The sequence below is a fragment of the Podarcis melisellensis genome, assembly GCF_964234715.1.
Source record: "Podarcis melisellensis genome assembly, chromosome: 13".
NCBI lineage: Eukaryota > Metazoa > Chordata > Lepidosauria > Squamata > Lacertidae > Podarcis > Podarcis melisellensis.
The window spans coordinates 16924782-16943168 of NC_138545.1; the positions used below are offsets into that span (position 1 = coordinate 16924782).

Genomic DNA, 18387 nt, shown 5'->3' on the forward strand with positions numbered 1-18387 from the left:
GAACAGTCAGCTCTGAATTGGTTCTGCCCAGTGATTTCGCTCAGTGATTTCGCTCTGTGATTCAGCTCAGTGATTCAGCTCAGTTCAGAGGCTGGCCGCATCTGGCTGTGCTCTGATGTCCATCCATCCCATCCTCGTCGCCAGTATTAAGTTGGGGGTTGACATAGCAGCCGGCACAGCGATTTCTTCAAGTAGCTCTTTATTTTGTAAGCTGGAATAGAACTGACTGCAAACAGCTCAGCCGGCCTGCTTTTATAGGCAGCCGGCTGTCAACATTGTAACAACCACAGCCCAGAGTTCCCGCCTAAAATAACTGCTGCGGACCTGAGTGAAAACTATCTACAGACCTGAGTGAAAACTATATACAGTATCCCCCTGTTGGCCCAGGGTGAAACTACACTACATATAACACTCTCTCTCTCTCTCTCTCTCTCTCTCTCTCTCTCTCTCTCTCTCTCTCTCTCTCCCTCTCTCCCTCTCCCTCTCCCTCTCCCTCTCCCTCTCCCTCTCCCTCTCCCTCTCCCTCTCCCTCTCCCTCTCTCCCTCTCAGGGCCAAGCTAGACATGAAACTAAAGACATGAGTGCCATTAACTGCCCTGTTCTTAAAATCTAAATAATTGGTGGTAAAGCTGTGATCCATGGACCTCATTAAACCTGCTAGACCTTTTGACATGAGCATAGCCAGGTTTTTTTGTTGGGGAGGGCCTTTTGCTAGGGAAGGCATAACCTCAGTTAGCTATGTTTTTTTTATGGGGGGGAGCTGCCCCACCCTGTCCCCCCTTGTCCCTCAGTTTGGCCCATGAGTCTGTTTTGGCAAAGATTAAGCCCACTAGTCTAATTGGTCATCTTCACTTCTGCCAGTCACCTCCATATTGTATTTCTATTTCTTTCCAGTTGGGTTCTTACTATGGGGCTGAAGTCTGTTCCGTTGACCTAGATGAAGACAACAATACCGACCTTGTTCTGATTGGGGCTCCCCATTATTACAGTAAGAACCAAGGTGGGCTTGTTGATGTCCGCTCTATGAATGACCAGGTGAGGAAACGCACCAGTGGTAGGGTTGGGAAGGGTGGGCGGGTGGGTGGGTGGGAAGAAGGGGCAAGGAGGAGGATGGACCAGACTTGCTCACATCTATAATAATAATAATAATAATAATAATAATAATAATAATAATAATAATAATTTTATTTATTTATACCCCGCCCATCGGGCTGGGTTTCCCCAGCCACTCTGGGCGGCTTCCAACAGAACACTAAAATACAATAACCTATTAAACATTAAAAGCTTCCCTAAACAAGGGCTGCCTCCAGATGTCTTCTAAATGTTTGGTAGTTATTTTTCTCTTTGACATCTGGTGGGAGGGTGTTCCACAGGGCGGGTGCCACTACCAAGAAGGCCCTCTGCCTGGTTCCCTGTAACTTGGCTTCTCGTAGCGAGGGAACTGCCAGAAGGCCCTCGGTGCTGGACCTCAGCGTCCAGGCAGAACAATGGAGGTGGAGACGCTCCTTCAGGTATACTGGACCAAGGCCGTTTAGGGCTTTAAAGGTCAGCACCAATACTTTGAATTGTGCTTGGAAACGTACTGGGAGCCAGTGTAGGTCTTTCAAGACCGGTGTTAAATGGTCTCGGCAGCCGCTCCCAGTCACCAGTCTAGCTGCTGCATTCTGGATTACTTGTAGTTTCTGGGTCAGCTTCAAAGGTAGCCCCACGTAGAGCGCATTGCAGTAGTCCAAGCGAGAGATAACTAGAGCATGCACCACTCTGGCGAGACAGTCTGCAGGCAGGTAGGGTCTCAGCCTGCATACCAGGTAGAGCTGATAAACAGCTGCCCTGAACTTCTGGAAAAACTGAACTTCTGCTCCATCCAGCTTTCATGGGATATTTTGGGATGCAGCTCAGCTTGCTGAGTGGTTTGCACAGGGTTAATAGAGAGGGGAATTTATTTGTTTTTCAAATATTTTTATTGGTTTTCACAATATTATAAACAAACAAACACACAAGACAAACAAACATAAATCATAACCTTATTGAAAATTACACATATTAACTTTGTTAAGTGACTTCCTCGCTTCCCCTTGGTTGAATTTCATTGCATATCCTTTTAACGGTTTTCCAAATCCCAATTCTTATGAAATTTAACTGAAACATTAACATCCTTAAATCTTCACCTTATGGAATTAAACATATTAATTCATCACTTAACATAAATAAAATCCTAAGCCAATTAAGTATCTGCAAGCTGTTTTCAGTTAATTTAACTTAACAAATCTAACTAGATAATCATTAAATTTAATCCACTCTTCCTGATACTCCTCCCCCTTCTGGTCGCGGAAGGAATTTTTAAAGATTCCCAAACTTTCTCACTGTCCTAGGATCTCTGTGCTGAACTTCCCTTTGATGTTAGACTGATAAAGCTGATCAAATTTCCGTCTTTGCACTGTTGCTTCTGAAGCTGATGGGGAAAGGACATCTGTGGATGTATCTCTGCTGAATGCGAGGGGGATGTAATAGAATAGGGTTGAATAGTAGAGTTGGAAGGGACCATGAGGGTCATCTAGTCCAACCCCTGCGGTCTTTTGCGCAATGTGGGGCTCGAACCCATGACCTTGAGATTAAGAGTCTCATGCTCTACCATCTGAACTATCCCAGGAGCCAAGCATGGCTCTGCTGCACCTCCAGATTTAGTTAGAACTAAGAACTCTTTTCTACCCAAGTATGTCTTGCCTATAAAAAACCCCACCCAGGACCTTTTTATTTTCAATACCAAGTGTCTCTGTGTGCGACTGCAACCAAGGTAAGCTTGCTCTCCTAGCAAGGACTCAGTATGCAGTCAGTTTCCAAGCTGTGTGCTAACTCTGCAGAGTATAATCAACACACATTTTATTTTCAAGAAGCATTTGAAGGCCGATCTCTTTCCTTCCTCCTGTGATTGGTGCTATGTACTGAAGTTCTCACCCTGGGCCAGCAGGGGGGATAGTGTAGATAGTTTTCACTCACGTCCACATATGCAAATAAGGAATTGAAAGTGACGTTCAGTGATTGGACAGTTACAGAAAGTTGTTACTGTTGCTTGTAGTTGAGCTCTATATAAGCAGGCTGGCTGAACCCTTCAGTTCAGTTCTGTTCTGGCCTGTGAATAAACAAGAGCTGTTTGAAGAATCGCTGTGTCGTCTGATATGTTCACCCACAACTTAACAATTGGCTTCCGTTATGCCCTTTCCCTGTGCACAGTCTCTTATTGGGGCTAAGCTAGATGTGATATTGTGTGAAAGCAATTAACGCATACATTAAAAAATGAATAAATAGCCACCTGGGAGGGAGGGAGCGAGAGGAGGAATAGAACCACAGCCACACTCTGCCACAGTGATCCCTGCCTGAAGCTGCTCTTAGCCCTGATGCTGCCAGTGGACACTTCTCTCTCAGGATTAGTAGCATCTCTGAGAGGTGATTTTTCATTGGGGTCACAGCAGGGGATTGAAAGGATTAACCCTTCCCACTGCAGAGCTGTTTCAAAGTGTTGAAGTCGTCATGGGTTGTATCCAGCTAAGTTCTACTCAGTGTAGAAATGGATGGATCCAAGTAAGGATTAGATTGCACAACCTCCGCCCACCCCTCCAAATTCTAATTGTTTCCTTACAAGTCAAGCATGGTACAAAATTGGACCTTAAATTGTAACACCAAAGCAGAGACTGCCATCTTGAGCTCATAGATGAAATAAGATTTAACTGGGGGACTCATGTTCACTAGGACAGTAAACATCATTGTCAGGCCCCAGGAGGTTGATTGAGGTCCGTTTAATTCAGGATATGTGTTTTGGTTGTATTGCCTCATTGCTTTTAGAGAATGGTCTTAGCTCATCTTCCCACTGTGTCTATTTTTTTAAAAAATAATAATGTCACACTAATGCTGCTTTAAATGCTGTTCCTTCTTCCGGTTATTGATTGTTAAATGTTGGAGTCGTTTTAATGCCAAATATATTTGCCGCCTTGAAATTTGGTTATGGGAAGTTGGAGAGGGTATAACTATGTTAATAAGTCACACGCCTCCCGGCAGGGTCACCTTGTTTCCCTCCAAACGCTCCGTGGGGATCCTGGCAGCAGCTTTGGCCGTTTTGGGGCAGCACTCTGCGCTTTAGGGGACATAAGCGGGGATCGCTTTGCAGATGTAGCGATTGGAGCCCCCATGGAGGATGAAGATCGTGGGGCCATTTACATCTTCCTGGGAGAAGCAGGCAGGCTGAAAAAACACCACAGCCAGGTGAGCCTGAGGGTCAAAAGTGCATATATTGGAACAGCAAGTGCATATGTTGTCTGCTTGTGTGTGGCAAGGTGGTCCAATGGCTAAAGACCCTCCTGATACTGGACTACAACTCCCATCGTCTCTGACCAATGGCCATGCTGGCTTGGTGGGGGAGAGCACAGGTTTTCTATTCCTGATGCAGGCAGCACAGATTCAGTCCCTCCACATCTCTCCATTGGATTCTTATGAGCTGATTCCTGAATCAGTCTCCACTGATCATTGATGAAATGGGAACAGCAAAGCAACAGAGTTGTTGGAAAGCAATTGCAGCCAGGTCTGGATAGAAGCCCAGTGCAATACATAATCTCAATAACCACTCCCTTTTTGATGACAGATGTGACCCCCTCCCCCCCATATTGGGCCCAGATCATCTTTGCACAGATTAATGCAGAATCTGTACTTCTATAGTTAAAAAACAATAATAATAATAGATGTGACAACTTGCATCCAGTAACTAAACAGCACATTTTATAAATTTTGGCTGTTGTGAAACACACACACACACACACACGTACAAAGAAAGTGTGCGTCCTTTTTCAAAACTATTATAGTTTGCCCTATGCAGATTTAATCAATGAATCGTTTAAAGGACTTAAAACGGAATTGATTAATTGGCTAATATTTTCTTAATTGGGTCTAAAACAAAGGCTTTGGAGAAATGGGCAGGCGGAATAGCTGAAACTGAGGGTGTTTCTACCTCATCTGCTGAGGATCCCTAACTTTCCTTGTTCCCCTATTTTCTCTTTCCCCCTCAACATATTTAGCGGATTGCTGCCAAGTCTCTCTCCCTGGTGCTTCATTATTTCGGACAGTCCATCCAAGGAAGAATGGATCTGAGCAAGGATGGACTGACTGACCTGGCTGTCGGGGTGCTAGGAAGCGCAGTGCTGCTTCGGTAGGCATGGGCAAGGGCAGTAATGGGTGTGGATTGTGGGTAGGCCACAAAGGCTGAGACATAATTGTGTGTTCCCCGACTGCTTCCAAATTCTGCATCCTGAACTTGATTTTAAAAACCTGCACAAAGCCATCAGTTTGGTGCACCCTAATTGCCTGCATTTTTCTGAGCGTGGCTTGGCCTACTGTGACAATTGCTACACCTTCCTGCTGCCATGTGGTGGGGAAGAAGAAGGCTCTTAATATATCAGACTGCTGGGAGTGTGGATACGTTAGCTCAAGGGTCAGCAAACTAAGGCCTGGGGGTCAGATGTGGCCCACCAGGCTCATAAATCCGGCCCGCAGACCCTGCCACCCACTTGGTCAGTCCTCTCGTGCTGTGGACGCCTTGCCGCGCGGGGACTGACTTCTGCGATGCTGGCACGGCTTCTCGGGAAGCTCCTGCTGCCAATCCGAAGCCACGGACGACTCTGGGCAGGTGGCGACGCTGGTGTGGCTTCGAATTGGCTGCAGGAAGTTCCTGCAGCCAATCCAAAACCTCTTCGCCTGTGGCTGAGGTAAACCCGGCGCGGCCATGGACAGAGAAGCATTGTGAAGGGAGCGTCGTGGGGCTTCAGCCAGAGCTTGGCGGACCTGCTGGCCCTGCGCCTGGTGCCCGGCTTGGTGCTGCTGCTGGTGGTACGTTCAGTGGCCATGCTGGAGCAGCTGGAGGGCGAGCTGCACGTCACCTGCCCGGTGCACTGAGTGCGCGGCCTGCCCGCCAACCTGGCCTCAGACAGTGGACCGCAGCGCGTGGTGCAGACCTTCTGGGAGCTCTGCGGGGATGGGCTGATGGAGCAGCTGCAGCTCATTAACAACGCCGGTGAACGGGCAGAGCACAGACGTGCTCCTGAGCACGTGCAGAGTGAGTTTCTCCTCCAGGTCCGGAGGCAGCTGCAGGACCGGCTTGCAGGGTATTTATATTTTTCAAAATATAGCCCGGCCACCCACAAGGTCTGAGGGACAGTGGACCGGCCCCCTGATGAAAAAGCTTGCTGCGTTAGCTGAAAGACCAAGCGTGCTGAATATGAAGCCCAGAGACCTATGCGGAGTCTGAGTGGGGCACTTCCTGCTCCAGGAAGTTAATGTGGGGCTGGGTTCCAGACTGGGCCTGATCCAGGACTGCTGGCAATTTAGACAGCTGCTAGTTTGACTAGGCCTCCCCTTTTCTCCCCTGCCTCCCAGATCTCGGCCTGTTTTCACAATCAACTCCTCGCTGACTTTCTCTCATCGCTGGATCCCCTTGGATGACCCTAAGTGTGGAAGCGGGAACGTTTCAGGAATTGCCCCCCGTGGGAAAGCCAGTCTTTGCTTCACCCTAAAACTCATCAGCACAAAATGGACCCACGGTAAAGGCGCCATCTCAGCTCTCCTCTTGCTTAGTTATTTTTCTCATTCTTTTATGAGTCCTCTCAGTGTTATTTATTTTTTGTGGACTTGTTTGTTCCTTCCCCTCACTTATTCTCTCTGCAGCTGCTCATTATCTTACCATTTTTCTTTCCTATTCTCCCAGCCTGACTCTTGTTGCTCATTTTCTCACTTATTTTTCTTATCCATTCCCTCTTGCGTTAAAAATGAAGAAGTGTGCATGCACACGAAAGCTCATACCAAGAACTAACTTAGTTGGTCTTTAAGGTGCTACTGGAAGGAATTTTTTTGTTTTGACTATGGCAGACCAACATGGCTACCTATCTGTAGTTAAAAATGATGTTTAAGATCAACAATTCTTTCTGTCTTTCATTTTCTCAGTGATTCTCTCATTAAATTCATAGTGACTCTAGAGACCCGTTTAGCGCAGGAATGGGGAGCTCCTGGGCCTCCAGATGTTGCTGAACCACAACTCCCATCAGCCCTAGCAGGCATGGCTATGGGTCAGGAATAATAATAATAATAATAATAATAATAATAATAATAATAATAATAAATTTATTATTTATACCCCGCCCATCTGGCTGAGTTTCCCCAGCCACTCTGGGCAGCTTCCAATCAAGTGTTATAAAATGTTAAATGATGAGAGCTGGAGTTCAGTACAACTTGGACAGCCAAAATGTTTAGTTCGTTCTGCTCCTGTGATCTAATTTGTTTGTATGTTTTGGAAAGAAAATAGGTGCCCTGCAAGCTGCCATCTCATTTACTCTCCGGTCTGATGCTAAGCAGTCTCCATCACGCCTGACGCTAGAGAATGAGGCTTCCACATTCTCAGACACCATCCTGGTTGGAACTGAGCCAATCTGCGTCGACAAGATTCTCCATGCTCCAGTAGGTTGAAATATGGCGCCCTGGGTAATTGTAGTTTGTGTGTGTGTGTGGCAGTGCTAGGAATATCTAATGCAGAATTATCTCAGCACCTCACCAGACTTTGGCTCCCAGAATCCTTTGGTAGAAGCCATGACAGCTACAATGGTCTAAAAGTGATACAGTGGTACCTCAGGTTAAGTACTTAATTCGTTCCGGAGGCCCGTTCTTAACCTGAATGTTCTTAACCTGAAGCCCCACTTTAGCTAATGGGGCCTCCTGCTGCCGCTGTGCCGCTGGAGCACGATTTCTGTTCTCATCCTGAAGCAGAGTTCTTAACCCGAGGTACTATTTATGGGTTAGCGGAGTCTGTAACCTGAAGCATATGTAACCTGAAGCGCATGTAACCCGAGGTACCACTGTACAGTAAATGACCTACCTGTTGGAGAAACACTGATTTTTGGAAGCTCACAGTGTTTAGAAACATTGCTGTGGGAATGATCACAGCATTTGCAGGGAGAAATGTATTGGCTGGGTGGAAACTTGTGATTCCCCCTTTTTTTTTACTGTCTTCCAGCTCTGCCTGGATGATTCCTTCTCTCCACTTGTGCTGCGGGCAGATGTAACGGCCGAGGGGGAACCAGATGCCTCTGCAAGGAACCTACGCCCTGTCCTGGACCCTGGAACTAATTTGTCCACGGAGATCAAGGTCTTATTTCCTGGCCACTTCCCTTTCAAGGCCATCTCCTAGGACCTCTTCCATCAAAGCCTCTTCCATCAAAGAAACGGCTCAGCCCAGAGTACTTAGTACAGAGGGCTTTGTTGACTGGGCAGCCCTCAAATGTTCTAAATAAAGGAACCTTGCTTAATCTAAGCAGATCTAGGCCTGGTCAGTGCCTGGGTGATGGAGCCTTGTGCATGCCACAGGGAAAGTATTATAAATGTAATAATAAATATTGAACGCACAGTGGAAATAGAAATCAGCAACTTTGTTGCCTTAGTTTGTTTAACAATGATGACCAAAAGAAATACAGTGATACCTTGGTTCTCAAACTCCTTGGTACTCAAACAACTTGGAACCCAAACACTGCAAACCCGGAAGTAAGTGTTCTGGTTTGTGAACTTTTTTGAGGAGCCAAACTTGCTCCGGTTTGAGTGCCATACTTCCATTTTGAGTGTTACGCTGAGTTCTGTCTGTTTTTGTGGCTCTTTTTTTGTTTTTGTGACTGCGTGGAACCCAGTTCAGCTACTGATTGTGTGACTGCAGTACATTGTTTACTGCTTGCATTTTATGGATCAGTGGTCTTGTTAGATAGTAAAATTCTTGTTAAATTGCTGTTTTAGGGGTTGTTTTTAAAAGTTTGGAACAGATTAATCCATTCTGCATTACTTTCTATGGGAAAGCGCGCCTTGGTTTTGGAGCGCTTTGGTTTCGGAACGGACTTCCGGAACGGATAAAGTTTGAGAATCCAAGGTACCACTGTAGATGAAAAGATAAGGGGGGAAACATTCTCACAGAGAACTTGTATGCTTGTGTAGACTTTACCAAAATATTTATTTATTAATTAAAACGTCTCAGCCACGCTTCATTCAAATATATCTCAGCACGAAAACCCAAAATTCAATAAAAGCAAAACATGACCCTGGTCTGGCCCAAGCAGTGACCCCAGCCAGGAGGCATCTGTTGGCCACTGAGACCTGGGGTCCCAGGGTCATGTACAGTGGTACCTTGGGTTAAGTACTTAATTCGTTCTGGAGGTCTGTTCTTAACCTGAAGCACCACTTTAGCTAATGGGGCCTCCCGCTGCTGCCGCACCGCCGGAGCACAATTTCTGTTCTCATCCTGAAGCAAAGTTCTTAACCAGAGATACTATTTCTGGGTTAGCGGAGTCTGTAACCTGAAGTGTCTGTACGAGGTACCACTGTACTGCTAATCCCATTTCAATAATTAGTCATGAAAGTCAGACCAAGGAGAAGCCACATTCCAGCAGAGGCAAAGCTAAACAACCAGAGCTTAGAGTCCAGGGGGCAGGGGCAGGCCAAGCAGAGTTATGGTTGCAATGAGGTTAGCCAAACAAAGCGAGAGGGCAGATCCAGGTAAGCAAACTCATGCAAGCTAGAAGAGGTCCCAGCAATCCAAGCAGGTAGCACCATGGATAGCTCCAAGTAGCCTCCTGGTAGGAAACCAGCCAAGACCTTGGAACACCCTCGGATGCTCATTTCCTTTTATATTGCCAGGTTCCCTTCAAGCAAGACTGCGGCCCCGATAAAATTTGTGTATCTGATCTTCGAATCTCCTTTAACTTTTCAGGGTGAGTAGCCTATTTTGTGCCTACGAGGGCCATCCCAATATTTTTTTGCTGCCCTTAGATGCTGTGCCTCCGGACCCCTTCCTGGTTGGTTGGAGCACAGTGCCGATAGCGTCGAGGTTGCAGGTTCAATCCCCCTATGGGGCAGCTGCATCTTCCTGCATCGCAGGGCCAACTCTGCAATGCTATGATTCCAGTGGTGCCCAGTCACTGACCTTTGCTGAGGCAGCAACGCTTCTGAACATCGCAGAAGGGGAGAGTAGTGTTGTTGTGCTCAGGCAATGCTTGTGGGCTTCCCCCAGGCATCTGGTTGGCCACTGTGAGAACAGGATACTGGATGTGGAGGGTGACTGGCCTGATCCAACAGGATCCTTCCTATGCTCTTACTCGGAAACAGGAGCCAGTGTGGTGTAGTGGTTAAGAGCGGTAGTCTCGTAATCTGGTGAACTGGGTTCGCGTCTCCGCTCCTCCACATGCAGCTGCTGGGTGACCTTGGGCCAGTCACACTTCTCTGAAGTCTCTCAGCCCCACTCACCTCACAGAGTTTTTGTTGTGGGGGAGGAAGGGAAAGGAGAATGTTAGCCGCTTTGAGACTCCTGAAGGGGAGTGAAAGGCGGGATATCAAATCCAAACTCCTCTTCTTCTTCAACCCTGCCATTCTCTTGGAGGTTGCATGGGATGTTGGGTTGTGACTCTCCGCGAGTATGAAGCAGTGTACGAGCCAAGAAATAGACCAGAACATGTGGGGGTGAACCTCTTTAATCATGTGCTTGCCGGTTACTTTAATGTGCAACCTGAGTGTTTCTCCCATAATTCCCCATACACCAGGGATCTCGAGAGCCCCTCTTGACTCACAGATTATTGGCTTTCTTCAGGCACCTTGAGCTGAGGAGTGGGAGTCAGGTGATCTGCTTCACCAGCTAGAACAAAGTGACATTGGTCATTAGGTCAAATTCTTTACCATCATTTTCTTACAACTCTAGTGGTGTGATTGTGCCCATTTTACAGAGTGAGAAACAGAGGTGAAGAGACAGAGAGACTTAGGAACATAGGAAGCTGCCTTATATTGACTCAGGCCATTGGTCCATCCAGCTAAGAATTGTCTACACTGACAAGGCAGTATTTCTCCAGGGTTTTGGACAGGGTTTTGTCTCAGCCCTACCTGGGGATTGAACGTGGGACCTTCTGCATGCAAGGCAGGTGCTTTAACCACTGAGCCATGTTGCCCAAAGGGAACTTCCAGCTTGCCCAGTGTCTAACTAGTGAGTTCCTGGAGACTGAGCAAATGTTTCTCTCAAAAAATTTCAGGTCAAAAGGTCTTAAACTGAGTCCAAATTTCATACTGAACTTAACACTGAAACTAGAAAATGTGGGAGAGGCAGCGTACAACCCACACCTTTCATTTTACTACTCTTCTGTTTTGTCCTTCCGAGGGCATTCCGTTCTTCAGGTGAGTTGGATGAATAATTCGGGGGTGGGGGAGAGTAGAAGATTGGCGAAGGTTGGAGGCAGAAAATGCCTTCCTGCATTGCAGGGGGTGGGATGAGATAACCTTTGCAGTCCCTTCCAACTCTACAATTCTATGAAAGTTACAGAGACTTGTATCTTTTCCAAGGGAGGGGAAAGGAGCTTGTGAGGGGCAATTCTGAAGGGTGGGAGGGGAGTTGACCCAAGGGGGAAAGGCTAAGCAGTCCCCTTGGTCCCTGGTTCAAGACTGCAGCCTCCCTTGGCTGCTGTTCGTTTAAACAACCAAGACCCCTTGGAAAAATGTGCATGTGGCCCCATGCAGTTTCACCCAAGGTGGAGGTGGTGGAGAGCCTCACCTGTCTTAAGCCTTCTTGCCTGTTCATTCTGTTTTCTGCTACTTTGTGGTAAACAACAGAAATCTCTATTCCTCCTTTGTAATCCGCTTGTGATTCTACTTATGATGATTCATACACCCCCTCCATCCCTCATTCAAGTCCAATTGGCGTCTCTCCCCGGCCTGCCAAATGCATGGACCCCAAGGAAATGCGTCAGTCCGTCACAGCTCCTGCCGCTTCAACCCACCAGTCCTCAAGGGAGGCACCCAGGTAATGAGTGGAAGTGGAAGGCTGAGAAAATCAGTGTGCGAGTGAAATGGAATAATTGGACTATGAGTGAGATATTGAAAGAGAGAGAGAAAGTTTTAAGAATGTGAAGAAGGTACAGGAAAGAAAACAGGGTGTTAGATTGTGGTATGTGATGCAGTTATAGGCAGGGCTGCTGGTGTTCCCCAGAAGCACAGAATTCAGCATTGCTCTTTCTGTTTTGGTTCTTAACCCACCCTCCACCTCCCGTTTCTCGTCCATATGCCGGGATGGGGGTCATGACACTGGATGGCGTGTGCGGTGACATCTAAGAAGTCAGAGAGGGCTGTCAGATTTGAATAGTATGAGTAGTCTTTTGCCTTTCCCTGTGACTGGTAGAAGCCAAATCAGTTATGTAAAATAGGCCAAAGGGAGCTGATCTGTTGCGTCTGTGCATTTCATACAGGTTGCAGATTTGGGGTTTCCGCCAGGGCCAACTCAATAGGGTGGTGAGGTCAGATGTTTGCTGGCACTCCAAGACCAGCAGAGGGCTCAGTTCCCTGACAGCCCCTCCAGTCTCTTCACTTTGCACAGGGAATTCAAGAAGCTCAGGAGCAGCACTGAGAGAATATTTGCACACCAAGTTAAAGGGAGGCATGGAAATAGTGGAACTGGTTACCTGGCTTAACACAACATTTAATTTGGGGCTGCTGGGACAGTGGGACTCAGAGAGCACACTTTCCTGTTGATATCAGGTGCTTTTGACTCTGAACCAATGGCTTCACTGGGATTTTGAACTGTCTCTCCCTCATTCTAGCCGACTCTCAAGACTTAAATGATCCAACACTGGTTTGATTCTACTGAGAATGTCTGACAGTCAAGAAATTATCAGTTTTAAGATGAGAATAAATATATCTAGAGGTCCAGCATCTTCTAACCTTCTGGACCTCTGTGATCTATCAGCTGTGCCACCATATTGAAAATGGGCCTTCGGTCTTGCTTTTATTAAAAAGTTTAAGAAAGATTGATGAGGGTGGGTAACAGAGCCGAAATGGAAAACCATGTGTCTACAGACTCAGCCATTTCTGCCTTTTGTTTTCTCAAGGCCGTACTCCAGATTTCCCTCCAGTCCTCGAAAGGCGACTCCTGGAATGACACTTTTGCTTACTTCGACATCCGAGCCCACAGGTAGGGGAAAGCACAGAGTGTCTCTGTCTGCCTCAGTGACTTCTCCTTGCCCATCACTAACTCTCCTTTTGCTTGTGGCCTTCCAGTGAGAACGAGAACGACACACTGAGCGACAACGAGGCCACAGGCCGGCTACCTGTGCTGCACCGAGTCAACGTCATCGTGAAGGGGTAATTGAACACACCCTTATCCCCCATGGAGAGCCATGAGGGAGGGTCAAAAGGAGGCTGTACATTTTGGACCTTACACAACAAACGGCCTCACATATCAGGAAGGAACCATAGCGCAATGGAAATGTGTGTGTATTGCACTCCAAAGGACCTGAGTTCAGTCTCTAGCATCTCCAGCTGAACAGCAGTGGGGAACTTTAGGCCTGGGGGCCAAATGCTTCTCTGTCTGGCCCTTGGAGGCACACTGTCCTCCTTTGCACCCTGTGTGGTTTTGCATGGCTGAACCCTGATAACGCCTCTTGTTTGTCTGGACGAAGGATAGAGACGGGGGTGTGAGTGTCTGTAGAAACTAGCCAATATGCTATAGATAAAATTTACCCCTGTTGCCCTGCCTACTTTTGTCTAAGGCCCCTCCCACTATTGACAAGGGGCCTTTGGGAGGTTCCTCAGAAGGGAATGTGGCTCCCAGGATGAGTAAACCCCCCACCCCCAAGTTAAAGGGGTGCCATACACAGGCATCACAAAACCTCTTGATTCCTCTTGGGAACAACAAAATTGATCATGTGTTCTAGCTCTCGGGGGGGGGGGGAAATTGCCAGGGGTGGGAAATGCTCACCCCTTGGAGCCACAGAGAGAGTGAAAAATTCAGAGTTTCCTACAGCCTGAAAAGTCCCATGATTCGTCATGATTTTTAGCAAATCAAGAGTGCCTTTGCTCTCTCCCTGGCATCTCCCTGTTAAGTTTGGCAAAATGTTCTGTTTAATACTGGACGTGATCTCAGTGACCTACATAAACATTTTTCTTTCCCCAGGCTGGCATCCACGGCGTACCTCAATTTCTCCACCAAGATGCCAGAGAAGAAGACTCTCACACATGCCTTTGAGGTAATGTGTCTTCTCCCTTCTGTAGACAACCACACAGTCCAAACACCTGTCCGCCCTCCTGTCGTTTCTCCCTGTGTCCGTACTTTAGAGCAAGAATGGGGAACCCGTGGCCTCGAGATGTTGGTAGATTACACTTCCCACCTTCCATGACAGATGGTCATTCTGACTAGGACTGATAGGAATCTCTTTGAGGCTCATCTCCCAGCCACCCGGCCCACTAAGATCTGAGGGAGAGGCCTCAATTTCAGTTCCTTCCATTTGCGACCTGACAAGAAATGTTCCCCCCCCCAACAGTTTTTGACCACCTGCTCAATAACTTCTATCATCTTTCCGCTGATCTTCCACCCCTCCCCCCAATTTCCTCTTCTGTTCTGGTAGGTTAGAAATTTGGATTCGACCGCTACTCCAGTCAACGTGACCTTTGAACTCCCCTTCAACACTGAAGTCGGATTCTCCTGGAATGTAACCCCATCCCACAGGGATGTGGTGAGTAAAAGATTTGAGGAAGGGGGCGCTCCAGAGGGGTTGCCTTATAAATTCAAAGTTGTGTGAGGTGGGATTTCTGGACAATTGGGGGTGGGTGGGAGAGGGGATAATGGAATGAGAGTTGAATAGATTTGGAGGGGAGGGTGCTTTGGAGATACATCTTGTTTGTAGTATATATAATTATTACTATTATTATTTAAATGTTTATAATCTGCACTTACATAAGCTATGTGAGAATGGCCTTCAGCATACAGTATAAAATAGAAGAAAAGTCAGTCCATATATATCCGTAAAACCTAATTAACATCAGTAATACTGGCTGGTTAAAAAGAGAAGCCCACTTTATGAAGGCCTGTCTAAATAGTACAGTTTTTGGAAGACATCTAAAAGAGGGCAGCCACAGTTCCTGACAAAGTGGTGGGGAGTTCCACAGGGCACTAGAGTTCCACACTAAAGGCTCAGCTCCTAAGAAAGGCTGTCTGGACCTCAGGGGGATGAGGAACCACCAGAGAATGAAGTGCCCCCTCAGGTGGTCTCCGTGATCAAGGTGGAGTATGAGGGATCAGGCAGTTCTTAAAGTACTTTGGGCCCAAGTTAAATCAGGGCTTTGTGAATTAACACAAGAAATGTGGAGCTGGCAAATCAGCAACAAGCGCAAACTCTCTCAGCAGTGGAAAAGCATGTCAATATCTTCCCCTGTGAGGTATTTGGCCTCTGCATTCTGCACACCTTCTGGAGCAGATACAAGAGCAGCCCCACAGAAAGCAAGTTACAGTAATCAAACAAAAACCAGCAGTGAACTCAGACAAAATGCTACAGTCCGCATACAAGTGGTATCAGCAGCTTGGGTGACCTGCAAGCCCTTCTGCAAACAATGGCAGCAACAAAACCTTAAGTGGGGCCTGGAAACCCCCAGAGGCAGCCCAGGGAGAGCTGGACCAGCTCAGCGGATGTGAAATGATGACCTACCGTTGAGTGAGAGTTGGGGGTTAGAATATCCTGGGAGAGGGAATGGCTGGCTGGCTGGCTGGAATACAGGAGTGCCACCTTTACCCCTACAAAATATTGCCTGTTTCCTTCCAGATAAACCCGTCCTCATGTCCGATGCCCTTGCCCAGAACAAGACACAAGACTGAAGACCTCAAGGGACCCATCACAGTAAGAACCTGGTGGAAAATGCAGGGTTGGCCGGTGGTTCATAGAAGGGTGTCTCTCTTGCCCGGGACAGACACACAGCTGCCTGTGTGGAAAGGACATTTAGTAACCCCAAGGTTCTCTGTATTTCGTGTTTTGACAGAGAGGGTGCTTGGGTGCCACTGTCTGCTCCAGGTTCCAGTGCCTGACCGCCAATCTCTCTCGGGGAGAGTGGGTCAAGTTCAAGTTTTCGTGGAATTTTAGTATAGACGACATCGCTAGCAAGGTGAGTGGTGCTCCCTTCAAATGGTAAGGAATATGGTTGGAGGGGAAGTTTCCATTGGAAGCTTGGAAAAATAGGACTCTTTTTTTTAAGATTACTTTTCCTAGATCAACCTCCACACCTGACCATTTATTTATCATTTGTATTTCTTTTAAAACATTTATATACTGTTGTATATCAGACAGATTGAAAGCGCTGCACAAAATAGTAAAACAATAAATTAAACTGGACACTCTGAAACAGCACCTCGCTTTTGGAACCTTCCTGCTGTTGATATTTGGCAAATGTCCTCCTTTTATTGCTGTTCTTTTAATTGATTGCAACAAGTTTACCCAGACATATAATTCAGTTACCTATATCGGTTTAAAAAGTTTAATTGGTTTTGTGTTTTAATTCTAATTATTGTACGTATATTAGATGTGTTTTTTTTAAAAAAACTTGCTTTATGGGTTATAGCTGTGTTTCTATGCATTGTTTTATATGTACCACGCTTAGAGAGTTATTTGAGTAAGCAGTGTGTACATTTTTAGAAATAAAACAAAACAATAATATACAACCCATCATAATATTAAAGTCCTAATAATACAGTCATCACAATCATGGACAATGCACAGACCAATATTAGCGCCCTGTGTAAAGTGCTAAGTTTTCAGCATCTTAAAGAATGTATAAACATTCTGGTGGGGTGGAAAATAATGAAATAGCCCTCATTTGCATTTAGCTAGCTATGGGTGTCTCCCTGTAGCTGACAGCCTTTCTCAACCTGTGGGTCCCCAGAAGTTGTTGAACTACAACTCCTGTCACCCCTAGCTAGCAAGGCCAGAGCTCAGGGATGATGGGAGTTGTAGTCCAACAACAGCTGGGGACCCACAGGTTGAGAACCACTGCATGTAGCAGGTACAGAGAAGCTTTGGCCCTCCAGATGTTGCTGAAGTCTTGGCCAGGTTTGCTAAGACTGATGGGAGTTGTAGTTCAGCAACATCTGGAAGGCCTGAAGAGTCCTCACTCTTGCCCTAGAGGTGTGCCAGGGAGAGGGGAGACGTGGACGACCAAATGTTATTGATCTGTTTAATTTGCCTATCGATCCTACAGCTGACGGCCCAGAAACTCCATCTTCGGAGCGAAGCCTTTGCGGTGGTTGATGAGACCAGGTTTTTTCAGCCAGAAGAATTTCAGTTCAGTCAGGTAAACTTGCAGGACATGGTTATGTCAAGGATGTTGGACGCGCTGTGTGTGCCTCACCGTGCAAACAGGGGAGCTGGTTACTGAGCACAGTTGCATTGAATCATAGAAATGTAGACTCAAAAGAATTGTAGCGTTTGAAGGGATCTCCAAGGTCATATCTAGTCCAGTCCCTTGCAGTGCAGGAATCAAAGCCAAATAACCCCCCAACAGATGGCCACCCAACTTTTGTTTAAAAACCTCTAAAGAAGAAGAATGCACCACCTTCCAATGTTTTGTGGGCCTCAAAAACCTGTTTTCAGTGCCCTGGAAAGTATGAAGTAATATTAGGGGTGCCTCTGAGCATGTGCAGAGTTCTTACTTGGCACAATCAGCCTTCCCAAATCTGGAATGCCACACAGTAAGATATTGCTTTCCCTGATATGCTTTGCTGTCATTTAAACACCTGAACATACTAGCAAATTTCTTTTTTGGGGGGTGGGATCAAGTCTGGCCCAGAGGATTTGAGGGGCACTGCTTATCGTTATGGGCAGCAAGAACCCTGAGTGCCTTTCCTCTCCTTTGCAGATTAGCACTGAAGTTGAACTGATTTCGCCATTCAATCCCATTCCCATCATAATTGGCAGCACCATCGGAGGAATTCTGCTCTTAGCCATCATCGCGGCAGTCCTGTTTAAGGTAGGCACCTCTCACTTTTGCCATCAGACAGACCTCAGAAGAGATATGGGATGCCCCGACAAGACTTAAACCAGTTTTCCCCCTCTCTCTTCCCCCTTTCCAGTTTGGATTCTTCAAACGCAATCGAGTGTCCCTAGCAGATGAAATTGCATCAGAACCAGCTGGGCCCGGGGAACAAACTCCTCAAGCAACCAACTAGAACACAAGGGAAGGAGGAATCATGTGGATCTGGGAGGCAGGACCTAAGGATTCCCTGGGGGAGAGGAATGGGATTTGAGAGGAGTCGTCTGGGATCCAGGTAGAATGCTAAACTTAAGAAATGTTTTGAAGGAAAAGCAAAAAGTCTGCCTGGCTACACCCTAGCAATTTTGGCTGCTTCCAGACAGATGGCTCCTAGCACTAATAAACCGTTGCTGTTCTGCTGTAATCTACAAGAGGAGTTGCAAACTGATTTCTATGTTAATTGGGTTATTTCAAGTCGCCATTTAAAAACAAAAATTCTGAGTGTTCCTTAAAAACAACACAAATAAAAATGACTTATTTATTTATATAGCACTG

General features: G+C 46.7%; 1 protein-coding gene across 2 annotated transcripts in view; it reads left to right on the plus strand.

Moving 5' to 3' along the window:
- The window catches only part of LOC309354542 (integrin alpha-X-like), a 35023-nt gene extending 16639 nt beyond the window's left edge, over positions 1-18384 (plus strand). For both annotated transcript variants that reach the window (XM_081884732.1, XM_081884733.1), the window contains exons 13-30: positions 895-1035; positions 4054-4257; positions 5064-5194; positions 6418-6581; positions 7340-7491; positions 8045-8176; positions 9706-9779; positions 11085-11226; positions 11738-11848; positions 12930-13012; positions 13099-13182; positions 13994-14066; positions 14445-14552; positions 15636-15710; positions 15850-15972; positions 17062-17154; positions 17719-17829; positions 17933-18384. In XM_081884732.1, the coding sequence (XP_081740858.1) occupies positions 895-1035; positions 4054-4257; positions 5064-5194; positions 6418-6581; positions 7340-7491; positions 8045-8176; positions 9706-9779; positions 11085-11226; positions 11738-11848; positions 12930-13012; positions 13099-13182; positions 13994-14066; positions 14445-14552; positions 15636-15710; positions 15850-15972; positions 17062-17154; positions 17719-17829; positions 17933-18028 (2097 nt within the window). In that variant the 3' untranslated portion in view covers positions 18029-18384. The remainder of the gene's footprint in view (positions 1-894; positions 1036-4053; positions 4258-5063; positions 5195-6417; positions 6582-7339; positions 7492-8044; positions 8177-9705; positions 9780-11084; positions 11227-11737; positions 11849-12929; positions 13013-13098; positions 13183-13993; positions 14067-14444; positions 14553-15635; positions 15711-15849; positions 15973-17061; positions 17155-17718; positions 17830-17932) is intronic.
- Positions 18385-18387: the final 3 nt, after the last annotated feature.